Source organism: Dipodomys spectabilis, unplaced genomic scaffold (assembly GCF_019054845.1).
Source record: "Dipodomys spectabilis isolate Male_0828 unplaced genomic scaffold, ASM1905484v1 ptg000388l, whole genome shotgun sequence".
In the NCBI taxonomy this organism is placed as follows: Eukaryota; Metazoa; Chordata; class Mammalia; order Rodentia; family Heteromyidae; genus Dipodomys; species Dipodomys spectabilis.
This window is the reverse complement of record NW_024871065.1, coordinates 2,392,039-2,406,984: the sequence shown is the minus strand read 5'-3', so window position 1 is coordinate 2,406,984 and position 14,946 is coordinate 2,392,039. Positions and strand designations below refer to the sequence as shown.

Here is a 14,946-nt window from a genome sequence, read left to right as displayed (position 1 = left end):
TCCCAGTAGTTTCCCGTTGGGCACTGGTGGCTCACACCTGTCACCCCAGCTACTCAGGAGGCTGAGACCTAGAGGATCGTGGTTTGAGGCCAGCGTGAGCAGGAAAAGTCTGTTAGACGCTTATCTCCAATAAACCACCTAGAAAATCAGAAGCAGCGCCATATAGGACTCAAAGTGGTAGAGTGCCAGCCTTGAGTGAAAGACACCCAGGCCCCAAGTTCAAGCCTCAGGATCTGCGCGCGTGTGCGCACACACACACACACACACACACACACACACACACACACACACAGAGGCTCAGCAATTCTAATGTATGACCTCAATAGGTAACTACATATGAAGGATCCCATGTGTGATTCCAGCCCACCAGTACCCATTCTTCCTTGAGAGAATGGCCATCGGAAAAGGCACAAAAGCATCTGCCTTCAGCCCCAGGCTGGAACAGCTCACTGCCCGCTCAGGACAGTAAGAACCTCAGACCCCAGCCTCACTCAGGACACAGTGAGGACCCAGACCTCAGCCTCAGTCAGAACACAGTGAGGACCCAGACCCCAGCATCAGGGGACACAGTGAGGACTCAGACCCCTGAGTAGCATCTCAATATGAGTCACACCACAGCCTGGAGAGGCACATGGCCCATGCTGCTACAAGGCTGTATGAAATACTCCTTCCAAACGCCACAGGAGACAAATCTTGGGCCAGGTCTTGTGAGGGTGAATGCTACAGACAGTAAAGGCTGCTCCCTGCATGGGACTCCTTCCTGCTTGCTCCCCTCCTCGCCTCTCTATCCCCTGGCCCCGTGCGCAGGGCATCTTCAAACATCAGTAAGGGCCGGGCACCCTCCTCTCCCCACTGCGACACACAACTGAATTCAAAGTTCCACCGCCAATCTGTGCATCCCACTTGGTTGTTATGGAATTCACTCTACCCCAAGGCTTAACTCAGCCTCCAGACCTAACCTGGCTTTCTTAAATTTTGCTCAAGGCATGGTGCTCCACCACTTGAACCACCCCTCTAGCTTCCTTTCACTGCCTTGAGAACCCAGGGCAGGTGACATTTCCGAGCCTGCAGACCCATCGTGCAGGGAAACAGCCCTTCCTTTGTTTCCAGGCAAAGCAACCCCATGTCAACCTGGACCAGGCTTCCAAGTAGAAAGCAAGGGACTTTGGCCTTTGTGTGTGTGTGTGTGTGTGTGTGTGTGTGTGTGTGTGTGTGTTTGTGTGTGTGTGTGTGTGCTGGTACTGGGGCTTGAACTCGGGGCCTAGTGCTCTCTTGATTCTTTCGTTCAAGGCTGACAACTCTCCCCGCTGCAGCTCTGCTTCTGGCTTTTGTTTTGCTGGTTCGCTGGAGATGATGGAGAGTCTCCTGGACTTTCCTGCCTAGGCTGGCTTTGGACGGCTGGGCCCAGGGACTGGGAAGAGTGGAGCCCTGTGGTCGGCAGCCGTCCTAAAACCCTTCTAGGGATCTACCCCAACCTCTCCAGGCCCCAAATCTCCCTCCACCGGCCAACTCCAGCCCTGCACAGGAGCTCTCGGTGCATCTGGGAGTCTGCTCAGCCCCTCCCCAGGACCGTCTATGGGGGGGGGTCCCCCAATGCCAGTGATCCCATCTTAGGGATAATTCCTTCCCAGCGACAGGTCCCACTGAAGGCACGTCACCAGCCGGCTGTGGCTGTGTCCCAAGGTCTGAACTGAGTATGAAAACAAGACGGGGGAAAGCTCCAGCTAATGCATTCCAGGGACATTAGACACATCGCCTCCGAAATAAACAAAAGTTTGTGTCTCAACACAGACCTGATGTAAAGGAGGTGGGAACCAAGAGGGGGGGGAGGGAGGGGAGGGAAGGAGGGAGATGAGGAGTGGGGGGGAGTGGGCGGGGGGGGGGGGAGAGGGGGACCGGAGAGAAATGGGTCCTTTCTCAGGCTACAGGTTGTGAGGTGCAGCAGGGCCCCGGTTCCTGTCAGGGCAGACAGGCAGTGGACCCCAGGTCGGCCCTGGCCAGCAAAGGCCACCTCTCTGGGCAGGATGCCCTCAAAAGGGTAGCGCTGCACACTTCATCGGACCATGGCGACTGGAGACCTGTTAGGAGAGCAGCCATGTTCCACAGTCCCCTCCCTCCCTCCCTTCCTTTCCTTTCTTCCCTTCCCTTCCTGCCTTCCTTCCCTCTTTCCTTCTCTCCTTCCCTTTCTTCCTTCCTTTCTTTTCTTCCTTCCCTTTTTCTTCCTTTGTCTGCCTGTTTGTCTTTCTGTCTGTCTCTCTGCCTGTCTGTCTCTGCCTGTCTTTCTGTCTCTCTGCCTGTCTTTCTGTCTGACTCTGCCTGTCTTTCTCTCTGTCTCTGTCAGTCAGTCTCTGTTGGCCTGTCTGGCTGCCTGTCAGTCTGTCTGTCAGCCTCTCTGTGTCTGTCTGTCAGCCTGCCTGCCTGCCTGACAGTCTTGTGCACTTACTGACGGCTTGAGCTCAGGGCTTCACGCTCTCGCTTGGCTCTCTCTTTCTGCCCCTGGCTGGTGCTCCTCCACTCGCTGGCCCGCAACTCCCTGTCCAGAGTCTCGGGGGCTTTCCTGCCCTGGCAGCTGGGACCTGAGACCCTCAGGTCTTGGCCTCTGAGGAGGTCAGGATGACGGTGGCAGCCGCCCGGGCGCCCAGCAAGGGTGGCATCTCTGGGAAGATGTCGGGACTGAAGGCCACCACAGCTCCATGGACAGCGACGAAGGACAGCCATAGTTACATACTTGGGCTTGACCGCAGCGTGCAGGAATACCAAGCGTCTTCAAGGCTGAGGCCTTGAAATCCTATCAAGGGGGGAGGCAGGGAGGGAGGTCGCCAGGACTTTTGAGAACTGGTCAGAGAACAGGAAGCAGCCCTCCTTGGGACGGGATGGCTACTGCACACCCTGCCCAGCTGGGCCCCACCCTGACCTCCACCCAGCCAGGAACAACTTCCTCCCTTCCTGCTCACTATCATCACTCACCAGGGCAAAGCCAGCCGGGAAGACCCGGCCTGGGGTAGCTTGAGGACAGGCTTGGGCTTGCGGGGAGGAGACAGGAAAGCAAGCCAGCGCTGTGGCTCACACCCGCTGTCCCAGCCACTCGGGAGGCTGAAGCCTGAGGACCCTGGTTTGGAACTCAGAACCTTGTGCGTGCTAGGCAGGCACTCAATGTTATGTCTAGGCTGGCCTGGGACTGTGATCCTCCTGTTTGTGCTTCCCAATGTAGCTTGGGTGATAGGTGTACACTACTGTGCCCGTCCATTGGTTGAGATGGAGTCTTTTTAGTCCTTTAGTCTAACCCCCTGTCTATCATCTGTCTGTCTGTCTGCCCGTCCATCCATCCATCTGTCCATCCCTCGGTCTGTCGATCTGTCATCTATTTGCCTGGGCTGGCCTCACTGGGATTCTGACACCCAAGTAAGCTGAGACTCTGTTCGAGCCCCCACACTCAGCTCTGGAAATGGCGCTGTCAGAGATGGACTTCACAATCTGAAGGAGTGAAAGACCAGACATGCTGTTTCTGAGGAGAAAATATGGTACCTGACTTCAGAAAGCTGTCGACTGAGGGGCTGGGAAGGTGGCTCAGTGGTAGAGCGCTTGCCTTGCATGCATGAGGCCCTGGGTTCGATTCCTCAGCACCCATAAGCAAAAAGAAAAAAGCCACAAGTGGTGCTGTGACTCAAGTGGTAGAGCGCTAGCCTTGAGCTGAAGAGCTGAGGGACAGCACCCAGGCCCAGAGTTCAGGCCCCACGACTGGACCAAAAAAAAAAAGAAAGATATCGACTGATCACCTCTCCTACACATCAGTTAGAACTGTCAGAGAAGATACTTTCCAAGGCCCTCTAGAAGCACCTCTCCCCAGGCGGGGCACAGAGTCGGAGCGTGGAGCGGGTCTTACCAGGAAGCCATGCTGGGTGTCCGGGTGTGCAGCCAGGCAGGGTCTGATGCTCATGGAGTGAACTACTAATTAGGAATTGAACGGCAATGGCAGCAGACTGGGGGCCACGCCCCACCTGGCTCCGCCGAGATCATGCTGGCAGAGGTGAGTCAGGAGAGGAGCACATGGGGCTGGGGTGAATGGGGTCGCACAAGGCCTAACACGTAAAGCTGCAGGGGACACGGCATGATGTGGGCATGTTTACCACCACCACCACCACCACCCTCATCATCACCACCATCATCACACCAAAATCATCCCCACTATCATCATCATCACTACCGCCACCACCACCACCACACCAAAATCATCACTACCATTAGCATCATCATGTCAAACTCATCCCCATCCCCATAGCCATCATCAAATTTCTCCTTGGACAATTAATGAAAATCTGTGAGACTCACTGGGTAAGCCATTGCTTCCCACACAGAATTATGATCTGTCTAAGACGTGTGCTAAAGAGGGTGCATTTCTAGGCCCAACCTGATTCTCTAGGCCTGGTGAGTCTGATTTTGTGTGTGTGGTTGTGGGACTTGAACCTAGGGGCGGCGCGCTGTCCCTGAGCTTCTTTTGCTCAAGGCAAGCGCTCTGCCACTTGAGCCACAGTGCCACTTCTGGCTTTTTCTGTGTATGTGGGACGGAGGAATCGAACCCAGGGCTTCATGAACGCTAGGCGAGCACTCTACCACTGAGCCACATCCCCAGCCCTAGATCTGAATTTTGTTTAACTATCCTCAACAGGGAAGTGTAAGAAATATGTCAATGGTTCTTAAACTCATTAACATAATTAAAATTTGAGGGTTCTTTTCCTGCTTGAAAATGCATGGCTTGTGGAATCACATCCAATTAAGTGTCACCCCAGGTGATAATTACTCCCTTATTCAGAGACCTATTCAGCCATAAACATTGCCCATGTTCAGTTCTTGGAACAGGGCAAAAGGCAGAACAGGCATCTGGAGCTGGGCACTAGTGGCTCACAGCTGTCAGCCCAGGTACTCAGAAGGCTGAGATCTGGAGGATGCCAGTTCAAAGCCAACCTGGGAAAGTCAGTGAGACTCTGATCTCCAATGAATCACCAGAAAATTGGAAGTGGTGCTGTGGCTCAGGTGGTAGAACACCAGCCTTGAGCAGCAGCAGCTCAGGGACAGCACTCAGGCCATGAGTTCAAGCTCTTGACCAAAAAACAAATCAAAAGTAATACCACCCCTATTTGGAAATGTTTGCTGCCCTTTCTTAAACAAGATAAATGACCTCAGGGGCCCGAGAAATAAAACCTTGGGTCTGCCTTGACTCAATAGGTCTGCTGACAAGCTAAAACACAGCTGTACCTCAGCCCCTATTTTTAGACTCTATAAATCCTGGCCCCTGCTTTTCTCGGAACTATCCTTCACAGGTTTTGCCAAAGACTTTTATCTCAGTTCTAACGCCATGACACTAATTCCGTGAATATGAGGTTTGTGGATGGTGGATTTGTTGGAGGACACTTGTCACCACTTGAGCAACAGCTCCTCAGGCTCATGAAGGGCGTCTTTCCATCTCAAAGTTGACCCAGCTCGCCTCAGATTGTCTCAAGCGTCAAGAATTATGAACGGAGGTGAAGATGCTGGCTCCAAACAGAGTGTGTGTATGTGTTCGTGTGCGTATGTGTGCATGTACGCGTGCCAGACTGGAGCTTGAACTCAGGACCTGTGCACTGTGCACTTCGTGTTGTTTGTCTCAAGGCTAGTGCTCTACCACTTGAGCCACAGCTCCATTTCCTGCATTTTGCTGGTTAATTGGCGATGAGGGTCTCACAGCCTTTTTCTGCCTGGGCTGCCTCTGAACCACGATCCTCAGATCTCAGCCTCCTGAGTAGCTAGGCTGACAGGCGTAAGCCACTGGTGCCTAGCTTCCCTGAGCTTTTTTACTCTAGGCTGGCATTCTACCATTTGAGCCAATGCTCTACTTCCAACTTTTGGCTGATTAATTGGTCATAGGTCTCTCTCCAATCTATCTGCCGAGGCTGGCTTTGAACTAGAACCCTCACATCTCAGCCTCCTGAGTAGCTGGGATTACAAGTGTGAGCACCAGCACCCGGCTTGGGTTTTTTCCTTCATACACCACTTCATCCAGTCTTGACAAACCTTTTAAATTGTGACACATAGGATACCCAGAGACTGAGCCAAGTAAAACAAACTGCCTGAAGTTACACCTCCAGGAAAGGTGGCAAGAGAATTTTACATCCTCAGCTGGGCACTGGTGGCTCACGCCTGTCATCCTAGCTATTCATACCTGAGAATCCTGGTTCAAAGCCAGCCCCGGGCAGAAAAGTCCGTGAGATTCTGATTTCCAATAAACCACCAGCAAACGGAAAGTGGCTCTGTGGCTCAAGTAGTAGAGCACCAGCATTGAGCAAAGAGCTCAGGGACAGCACCCAGGCCCCTGAGTTCAAGCCCTACAACTGACAATAAATAAATGAATGAATGAATAGATAAATAAATAAAGCATCCATATCTTTCAGAGACCACAATCCAAGCTTTTTCTACTGGACTTCTTAACTCCTGCTCATCAGACACAAAAGCACAAATATCTCACCCAGCTCCAGATTCCTCTCATTAATGTGTTTTCAAAGATCAGGCCTGTAGTGTGGAGGGAAACAGCACACACACACACACACACACACACACACACACACGGGGGGGGGGTTGGGAGGGGGGACATCCGGAGACCAGGGGCAAAAGAGAAGACAGCGGAGGAGGAAGAAGAGACAAATGATGAGGACGATGGAGGGACAGCTGCCATCACCAAGGGGAGAATGGACAAAATGGGGCTGAGGAGGTGCCACCCCTGATGGTGGCCAGTGCATGCAGCCCATGAATGGAGCCAGCAGCTGGCTGGGCCACCATTAGCGCTGCACGCCCCAAATTACATCACCTCCCTGGAGATGGGGCCGACACAGAGAGTCAGCCAGCCGGTCACACGGCAAACACTCGTCAGAGACACTTTCCAACCACCGCCTGGCACAGCCAGGGAAGTCCTTCCACCCATCCGCCCATTTTTAAAGTGCTGAGAAACATCAATTTCCCTAACTAAATTCTCCAGGATGATTTGCCCTTTGACAGTTATGAAAGCAGCTGCTTCTTCTTTTCCTTCTTCCTCCTCTTTTTCTTCCTCTTCCTCTTCTTCCTTCTTTCCTCCTCCTCCACCTGTTTGTTTGGACTTGAACTCAGGGCTTGGTGCTATCCTTTAGCTTGGACTCTTAAGGCTGTGGTGCACTACCATTTGAGCCATACCCCCATCTCTGGATTCTGCTGGTGAACCATTTTAGGGTCTCACGACTTTGTCTGCCCTTGGGCTGGCTTTGAAGCAGTGATCGTCAGGTCACAGCCCCCAAGTGTCTTGGATTGTAGGCAGGAGGTACTGGTGCCTGACTTAACAGACATCTCTCGTCTTCCTCCACTGTTGGTTTATAACACTCAGACAACACAAGAACACTGGATCCACCCCATCGCGTCCTCTGTCTCATCCACAGATGCTCATTAGACTGGCCATTGGGTGAGGCTGGTCCTGGGGTCTTGCCTGGCTGGCCTTGAACCCCCATTCTCCTGATCCCAGCCTCCCGAGTACCTGGGGTTCCACACATGAAACACCGTGTGGGCGCAAACTACATCGTGCTTTTATTTTTTGGTGCCAGTCCTGGGGTTTGCATCCAGGGCCTGGGCATGCAAGGCTGGTGGTGCTTTACTGCTTGGGTCACGGTGCCACTTCCAACTTTTTTGGTCATTAACTAGAGGTCAGAGGCTCCTCCTTTTCCTGCCCGTTGCAGCCTCCTGAGGAGCCGGGGTGACACGGGGCAGGCAGTGGGGTAACATGGAGCAGCGGGGTGACACGGGGTGATACTGAGCAGCAGGGTAACATGAGGTGGACAGCTTTCTCCTCAGAATGAGGTGCACACAAGATGGACGATGTTCTCCTCCGGTATGGGGTACACATGAGGTGGACGAGGATGAGAGGGGGAGGTGGAGAGCGTGGTCATCAAACTCAATGGACATTTTACAGAATTAAAAAAAACTGCTGGTGCCAGTGGCTCATGCCTGTCATCCGAGCTATTCAGGAGGAGGCCGAGAGCTGGAGGGTGGTGGTTCAAAGCCAGCCAGGGCAGGAATGTCCCTGAGACTCACCTCTCTAATGACCTCCAAACAAACTAGAAGTGGTGCTGTGGTTCAAGAAGTAGAGCACTTGCCCTGAGCAAAAGGATTAAGGGACAGTGCTCAGGCCCGGAGTTCAAGCCCCAGTAGGGAGAGGGAGGGTGGAAGGAGAGGGGGAAGCAGGGTGTGAGGGAAAGCCCCAGCCCAGCAGGGTACCTGCTGGCACATGCACCCACAAGTGGCCAGCTGCATTGGGGGAGAGTATATTTATCCTGATGGTGTGTCATGAAATTTCTTTTAAAGACACCCACTTACCCAGTGGCTGCCACTGCTTGTCATACTCAGTAAGAACGAAATGACAGGGGTGGAGAAAAATAAAAGGATCACGTTTCCTCTCATTAGGACCTGCACTCAATCAAACCTGCCGAAAGTCTAGCTAAAGTTAGCATAGGGTCTGAGCTTCCAGAAAACCTCTCACTGTGTCCAAGACCACTAAAAATACAACAAAACCGTTAGGTCTCACGGGTCTGAGGGGAGCCTATAAATAAAGGGAACCCTGAAGACTACCCTCAATTGGGTCCTACTGACAAGAACCTAGGTGTATGAAATCACAGTGGGTGTGAACCATCGCTCACTCATTTCTTCCACTACCAGAAAGCGAGCTTAACAGAAAAGCATTTAGGTCTACGGAGAGAAAAGGCTTACAAAGACACAATGCCAATCTATTTAGGAAAACAAACACACACCTAATCTACTTTGAATCTTGACTCTCAAGATTAAAAACAAATTTCAAGCCGGGCACTGATGGTTCATGCCTGTTACCCTAGCTACTCAAGAGGCTGGGATTGGGGCTGGGAAGGTGGCTCAGTGGTAGAGCGCTTGCCTTGCATGCCTGAGGCCCTGGGTTCGATTCCCCAACACCACATAAGCAAAAAGAAAAAAAGCCAGAAGTGGCGCTGTGGCTCAAGTGGTAGAGCGCTAGCCTTGAGCTGAAGAGCTGAGGCCCAGAGTTCAGGCCCCACGACCGGACCCAAACAAACAAAAAAAAAGAGGCTGGGATTGAGTATCATGGTTCGAAACCAGCCTTGGGAGAAAAGTCCAGAGTCTCTGATCTGCAAGGAACCAGCAAAAGGCCAGAAGCAGAGCTGAGGCTCAAGCGACAGAGGGCCAGGCTGGAGCCACAGAGCCGAGCAGGAGTGCCAAGGCCCAGTGCAGGCACAAAACAACCAGCACTGCAGATCAGGTCTCGAGTGGAAGAAGGCACTGCAGAGTGCTGGGCCAGGAGGAGGAGGAGGACAGAGCTCAGGGGCCAGGGTGCTCAGGCCAGGAGGAGGGGGAGGGAACGGAAGGGGGGAGGAGGGGGAGGAAGAAGTGGAGGAAGAAGAAGAGGAGGAAGAGGGGGAGGAGAGGGAGGGGGAGGAAGGGGAGGGGGAGGGAGAGGAGGAGGACAATAAGGAGGAGGAGGAAGAAGAGGAAGGAGGAGGAGAGGGGAGGGAGAGGAGGAAGAGGGGGAGGAGGAGGGGGAAGAGGAAGAGGAGGAGGAGGAGGGGGAGGATAACCATTTGCAGCCAGGTACTGATGGCTCATGCCTGTCATCCCAGCTACTCAGGAGGATCTGAGGATCGCCGTTCAAAGCCAGCTGAGGCAGGGAAGTCCATGAGACTCATCTCCAAAGAACCACAGAAAACCAGAAGTTGTACTGTGGCTCAAGAGGTAGAGCATCAGACTTGAGCAAAAGAGGCTCAGGGACAGTGCCCCGGACTGGCACCAAAAAAAAAAAGGTTGTAAAATTTTGAGGGTCAGTATTTGTGGAACAGCCCTTCTAGAAGAGGAAGTGTAAGAGAAAAATGTCTCCTCCCCAGTAACTATAAACCACCAACTGCAGACACTCAAAGCCCACGCGCGCACACTTGTCCTGAATAGCTAAATGCCCTTCCCGGCACAGCACTTACACTGGTGGTTGAACAGGAGAGCGCACTGTTTATAAACTTGTGGCCAGCAGCCTCCATCCCAGGACAGCTGGTAGGTTCCTGACTTGAGTCCTGGCTACAGAAACAGCCTTGCCCAGGGGAAAGAATGACAGGGTGGGAGCTCATGCCTGTCCTCCCAGCTAAACAGGAGGCTGAGATATGAGGATCGAGATTCAAAGCCAGCCTGGGCAGGAATGTCCATGAGACTTATCTTCAGTGAACCACCAGAAAACAGAAGTGGAACTGTGGCTCAAAGTGGTAGAGCACCAGCCTGGAGTGAAAAGAGCTCAGAGATGGTGCCCAGGCCCAGAGTTCAAGCCCCAAGACCAAAATAATAATAATAATAACAACAACAACAATCAAATGTTGGCAATAATGTATAATCCAACCAAGCAATAATCACATGGGCAGTCTGCTATATTAGATTCCATGCTAGGTGTCTCAAGTGTATCTACCCTGCAAAATGAAATTCTTTTTGTTTGCTTATGTTTGCAGCTGTTATTGTTGGGCAGGTTGTACAATGGCAGCCTAGGTTGGCCTTGAACTCACCATATAGCCTGGGCTGCTCCTGAACTTGTGATGGGTCTGAGATTATAGGCATGAGCTATGACATTCTACAACTGTTAATTTGTGTGTGTGCTTTGTGTGTGTGTGTGTGTGTGTGTGTGTGTGCACGCCCGTGTGCATGTATGAGTGCTCAGGTACCAGGGCTTGAACTGAGGGCCTGGCACTCTTGCTTGGCTTTTTCGCTCAAGGCGGGCGTTTTACCACTTGAGCCATGCCTCTCCCCCTAGCTTATTTTTTTTTTGTTTTCCTGGTTAAGTGGAGGTAAGAGGCTTAACGGATTTTCCTGCCTGGACTGGCTCTGAACCATGATCCTCAGGTCTCGGCCTCCTGAGCAGCTGGGGTTAACCAGCAGCCCTGGCAACCTTAGATTTTATGACCCCATTCGGGGTTAGTTAAGCGTTAGCATGACCATTTTGGAGATCAGGAGACAGTGAGTGTCATGGCGCTCACCCAGCTGTGTCCACCACACAGGGCCTGTGGATGAGACTTCACACGCCTCCTACTCACGACCCAGCTTCTCCCCCTTGTGCCCTCTGGCCCTACGTGGGGGGGGACAAAGCTGACGGATTCTGCCACCCACCCTGCCAGGAGTCCCCCCCCCCACAGAGGCCACTCCATAAGTAAACGATCTGTAACTAAACAAAGCCTGGCCTCCCCAATTACCAAGCAAAGAATATTTAACAAATATTCAGCGGCGGAGAAAAACATTTGCAAGTTTTATTTAGAGAGAGAAGAGGCCTAAAAGCATGTCCTCCTAAAATAAATAGAAAACCATAGAACAAGGACCAAAAAAAAAAAAAAAAAAAATCTAACCAGATTTCAAATGCAGAAACTCTTAACTAGGAGCTGCTACATAATAATAGAAACACAGGCTTCAGGTACAGTGTGATCCAGCATCAAGCCCTCTGAAAGACAACTGGTCTCAAGGGGAAATCTCCTTGAGGAATAAGCCAAGGCCAGGGCCATCACTGAACTCCTGTAATCCCTCCCAGAGTTCAACACCATAAGATAAAGAAAAGTACAGTCCAAGGGAGCAATGTCCAAAGAAAAGAAGTAAGACATTTCCTTCCCATGAAATAAAACGTTCCAAGTTGGGACAAAGGAGCGCTGGCCAACAGCGGCTCACACCTGTCATCCTAGCAAGCCAGAGTCTGAGATCCAGACAATCATGGTTCAAAACCAACTCCAACAGACCAAGAGACTCTTCTCTTCCCAATGAAATACCCCCCAAAAAGCCAGAAGTGGAGGCGTGGCTCAAATGGTAAAGCGCCAGCCTTGAGTGCAAAAACTAAGGTGTGACAGAGCCTGACCGGCCCTGAGTTCAAGTCCCAACCAAGATCAGTAAAACAAACTAAACCAACACAGAAGAGAGTGTGGTTCCCCTCCCTTCCAGAAGAGCAACTAAGAGATCTGAATCTGAATGTGAAAATGAAGAAGAACCTGACCTTGACGTGGGCTGTGTAGTCCCGGCAGTCCTCCTCCCCATGGGTCAGATGCAATGTCTCTGCCACCTGGCCAGCAGACTCTCCGGACACAACCAGGTAGACTCTGGGTGGCTGGCCTTTTTCCTTTTGGACCACGTCGGCGGTCAGGACGTAATTGAGTTCTGCCAAATGAACCACAGACCAGAAGATCAGCAAAGGTAAGACTCCAGACGGCGAAGCCCCGTGTCCACAGAGAAGTCTGGCACCACTGGCTCACGCCTGTCATCCCAGCTACCCAGGAGGCCTAGATCTGATGATCGCAGTTCAAAGCCAGCCTGGGCAAGAAAGCCCGTGAGACTCTCATCTCCAGTAGACCAACCAAAAGAGCCAGAAGGGGCACCATGGCTCAAGTGGTAGAATGCCAGCCTTGAGCACAAAAGCTCAGGGACTGCGCCCAGCCTGTGCGTTCAAGCTCCATTATTAGAATAATGACAATGATGATAACAATAGCGCTGATCCTTTGTACCATCAAAGGGCCAGCTCACCAGGGAAAGCCAGGGAGGGAAGGTGGCCTGGGCAGGCCTCTGGGAGTGAACCCAGGGCCTATTTTTGCTGCTTCTAATGGCTTCCTTGGGGTGCTGCCATGCAGCGCTAGCAGATTCCTGGCCAGGGAGTCTGCCTCGACTTGTTTCAGAAACAGGTGATTTCCAAGGCAAGGCTGGACTAGTGGGAGGGACCCGGGATGGACACGATCATCCCAGGAGAAATCATCCCAGGAGAAAGCATACCACTCAAAAGAAAAGGATGAGTTAGGTGCTGGTGGCTCACGCCTGTCATCCCAGCTACTTAGGAAGCTGAGATCTGGGGATCAGGGTTCAAAGCCAGCCCAGGCAGGAAAGTCTGAGACTCTGACCTCCAGTGAACCACCAGAAAACCAGAAGTGAAGCTGTAGTTCAAGTGGTAGAGCACTCGCCTTGAGCTGAAGAGCTCAGAGACAGCACCCAGACCCTGACTTCAAGCCCAGGACTGGCACAAAACAAACAAAAACCCTAGAAAGACATGGGGCCTGGGTCCTCCAGAGAAAGGACTTACTTCATCTACTGCTGAGCAGAGTTCAGAATGCAGAGTTCAGAATACCACACACACACACACACACACACACACATACACACACACACACACGAGTAGTCCTGGGGCTTGAACTCAAGGCATGGGCACTGTCTCTGAGCTTTTTTGCTCAAGGCTGGTGCTCTACCACTTAAGTTACAGCTCCAGTTCTGGCTTTTTGCTGGTTCATTGGAGATAAGACTCTCACGGACTTCCCTGCCCAGGCTGGTTTCAAACCAGTGATCCTCAGATCTCAGCCTCCTGATTAGCTAGGGTGACAGGCCTGAGCCACAGTGACTGGTTAGAATTTTTTTTTAACATCACCTGACTACAAATTCTCTCTCCCCTCCCTCTCCCCCCCCTCTGATTTGCATGCTGTTTTCCTGCCTGTCTCTTTGTCTCTCTCTCTCTCTCATGCTCTGTCTCTTTTCCTGTCTTCCTGTCTCTGTCTGTCTGTCTGTCTGTCTGTCTCTCTCTGCCGAATCAAGCATACCCAGACTCCCAGGACGAAACCCTGCCTAATTTGTTGTCTACGAGTCCCAGAGTCTGAAAGCATCAGCCCACAAAGGGGAAGTGCCTCGGAATGACGTAGGCTTCAAGGCTCCTTTCAGTGATGCTTGTGGCTGGAGACGCCCTGCTCAGAAGCAGGGTGAGAGAGCTGGAAGAACTTCAGCCAGACACCGAGGGGTGCTTGCAGCAGAGTCCCACTTCTCTTGACCCCTACTTAGCAATCCTCCCAGGGAAAAGGAAATATATGCCCCCCCACGCCCTGCGCCCCGAGATTGGAATATGAAGAGAACAGCAGAGAAGTGAGCTTCCTGACAATGTGCTAGCTCAGTACAGAGCAAGGCTGGGTGGAAATGAGTACAGGAAGATGGGATGACAGCGAACGCCCATGCACTTCCTCCTGGCCTCCATTGACTCTGGTGTGTGTGTGTGCATGCACGTGTCTGTGCATGCACTCATGTGTGCTGGTCCTGGGACTTGAACTCAGGGCCTGGGCTCTTGTCCCTTAGATTTTTTTCATTCAAGGCTCGCCCTCTACCACTTGAGGTACACCTCCACGCCAGCTTTTTGCTAGTTCACTGGGCATACGGGTCTCACAAACTTTCCTATCCAAGCTCGCTCTTTGGATCTCAGCATTCTATGCAGCCGGGATTCCAGGAGTGAGCCACAGGTGCCCTTCTCCATGGGTGAGCTCCTGCCAGCCGTGAGCCCCATGTGGGAGAGCATGCCATCAGCCTGCCTGGTTCAGGGCTGCGCTCAGGCTGGCCTCATGGCCCCCCTGGGGTGCTGGTGGGGGGTCCCTTAATCCAACCCAGCCCAGCCAGGCCCAGGCTGGGATTCAGCCAGCCCCAACCACATGTTTCCCGCCTTCAGACCTCTCCTCTGGCAGCTGTTCTGCGCCGTGTCAAGTGATGTCATGTTGATGGAAAGGCTGACACGGACTTACCCCCCCCCGCCCCCCAACTCCCCATGACATGGTAATGCATTTCAGCCGGTCTTCACGAGGCTCCCCGGCCCCCCAGGCCCAGCCAGGAGGAGCAGCTGCCTCCTGTCAGCGCAGCTCCGGCCCTTCCTGGCTTGCTCTGTCAGAGCCAGGCCTCGGCTGTGACATTCTCCTAGTAAATCTCCTTCAGTGGTGGAGGGCGGGGTGGGAGAGGAGCAACCCTACTCTCTGGTTTTCCTGAACTTTCTCCTGTCTTCTCAAGGAATGAGGGCAGAGATGAAGATTTCCTCAAGGCCCTACTCCCAACACATACGTTTTCCCCGCTCCGTCCCCAGGCTTCTTTGCTTTTTTTCCTTTTTAATGACTACTATCTGTA

The 14,946-nt window shown here is 52.5% G+C and overlaps 1 protein-coding gene across 1 annotated transcript in view; it reads right to left on the bottom strand.

The window, feature by feature from the left end:
• Itga9 (integrin subunit alpha 9) overlaps nt 1–14,946 on the bottom strand; it is an 84,338-nt gene that overhangs the window by 37,999 nt on the left and 31,393 nt on the right. Inside the window, exon 14 of the mRNA XM_042667334.1 lies at nt 12,035–12,195. Within this exon, the coding sequence (XP_042523268.1) occupies nt 12,035–12,195 (161 nt within the window). The remainder of the gene's footprint in view (nt 1–12,034; nt 12,196–14,946) is intronic.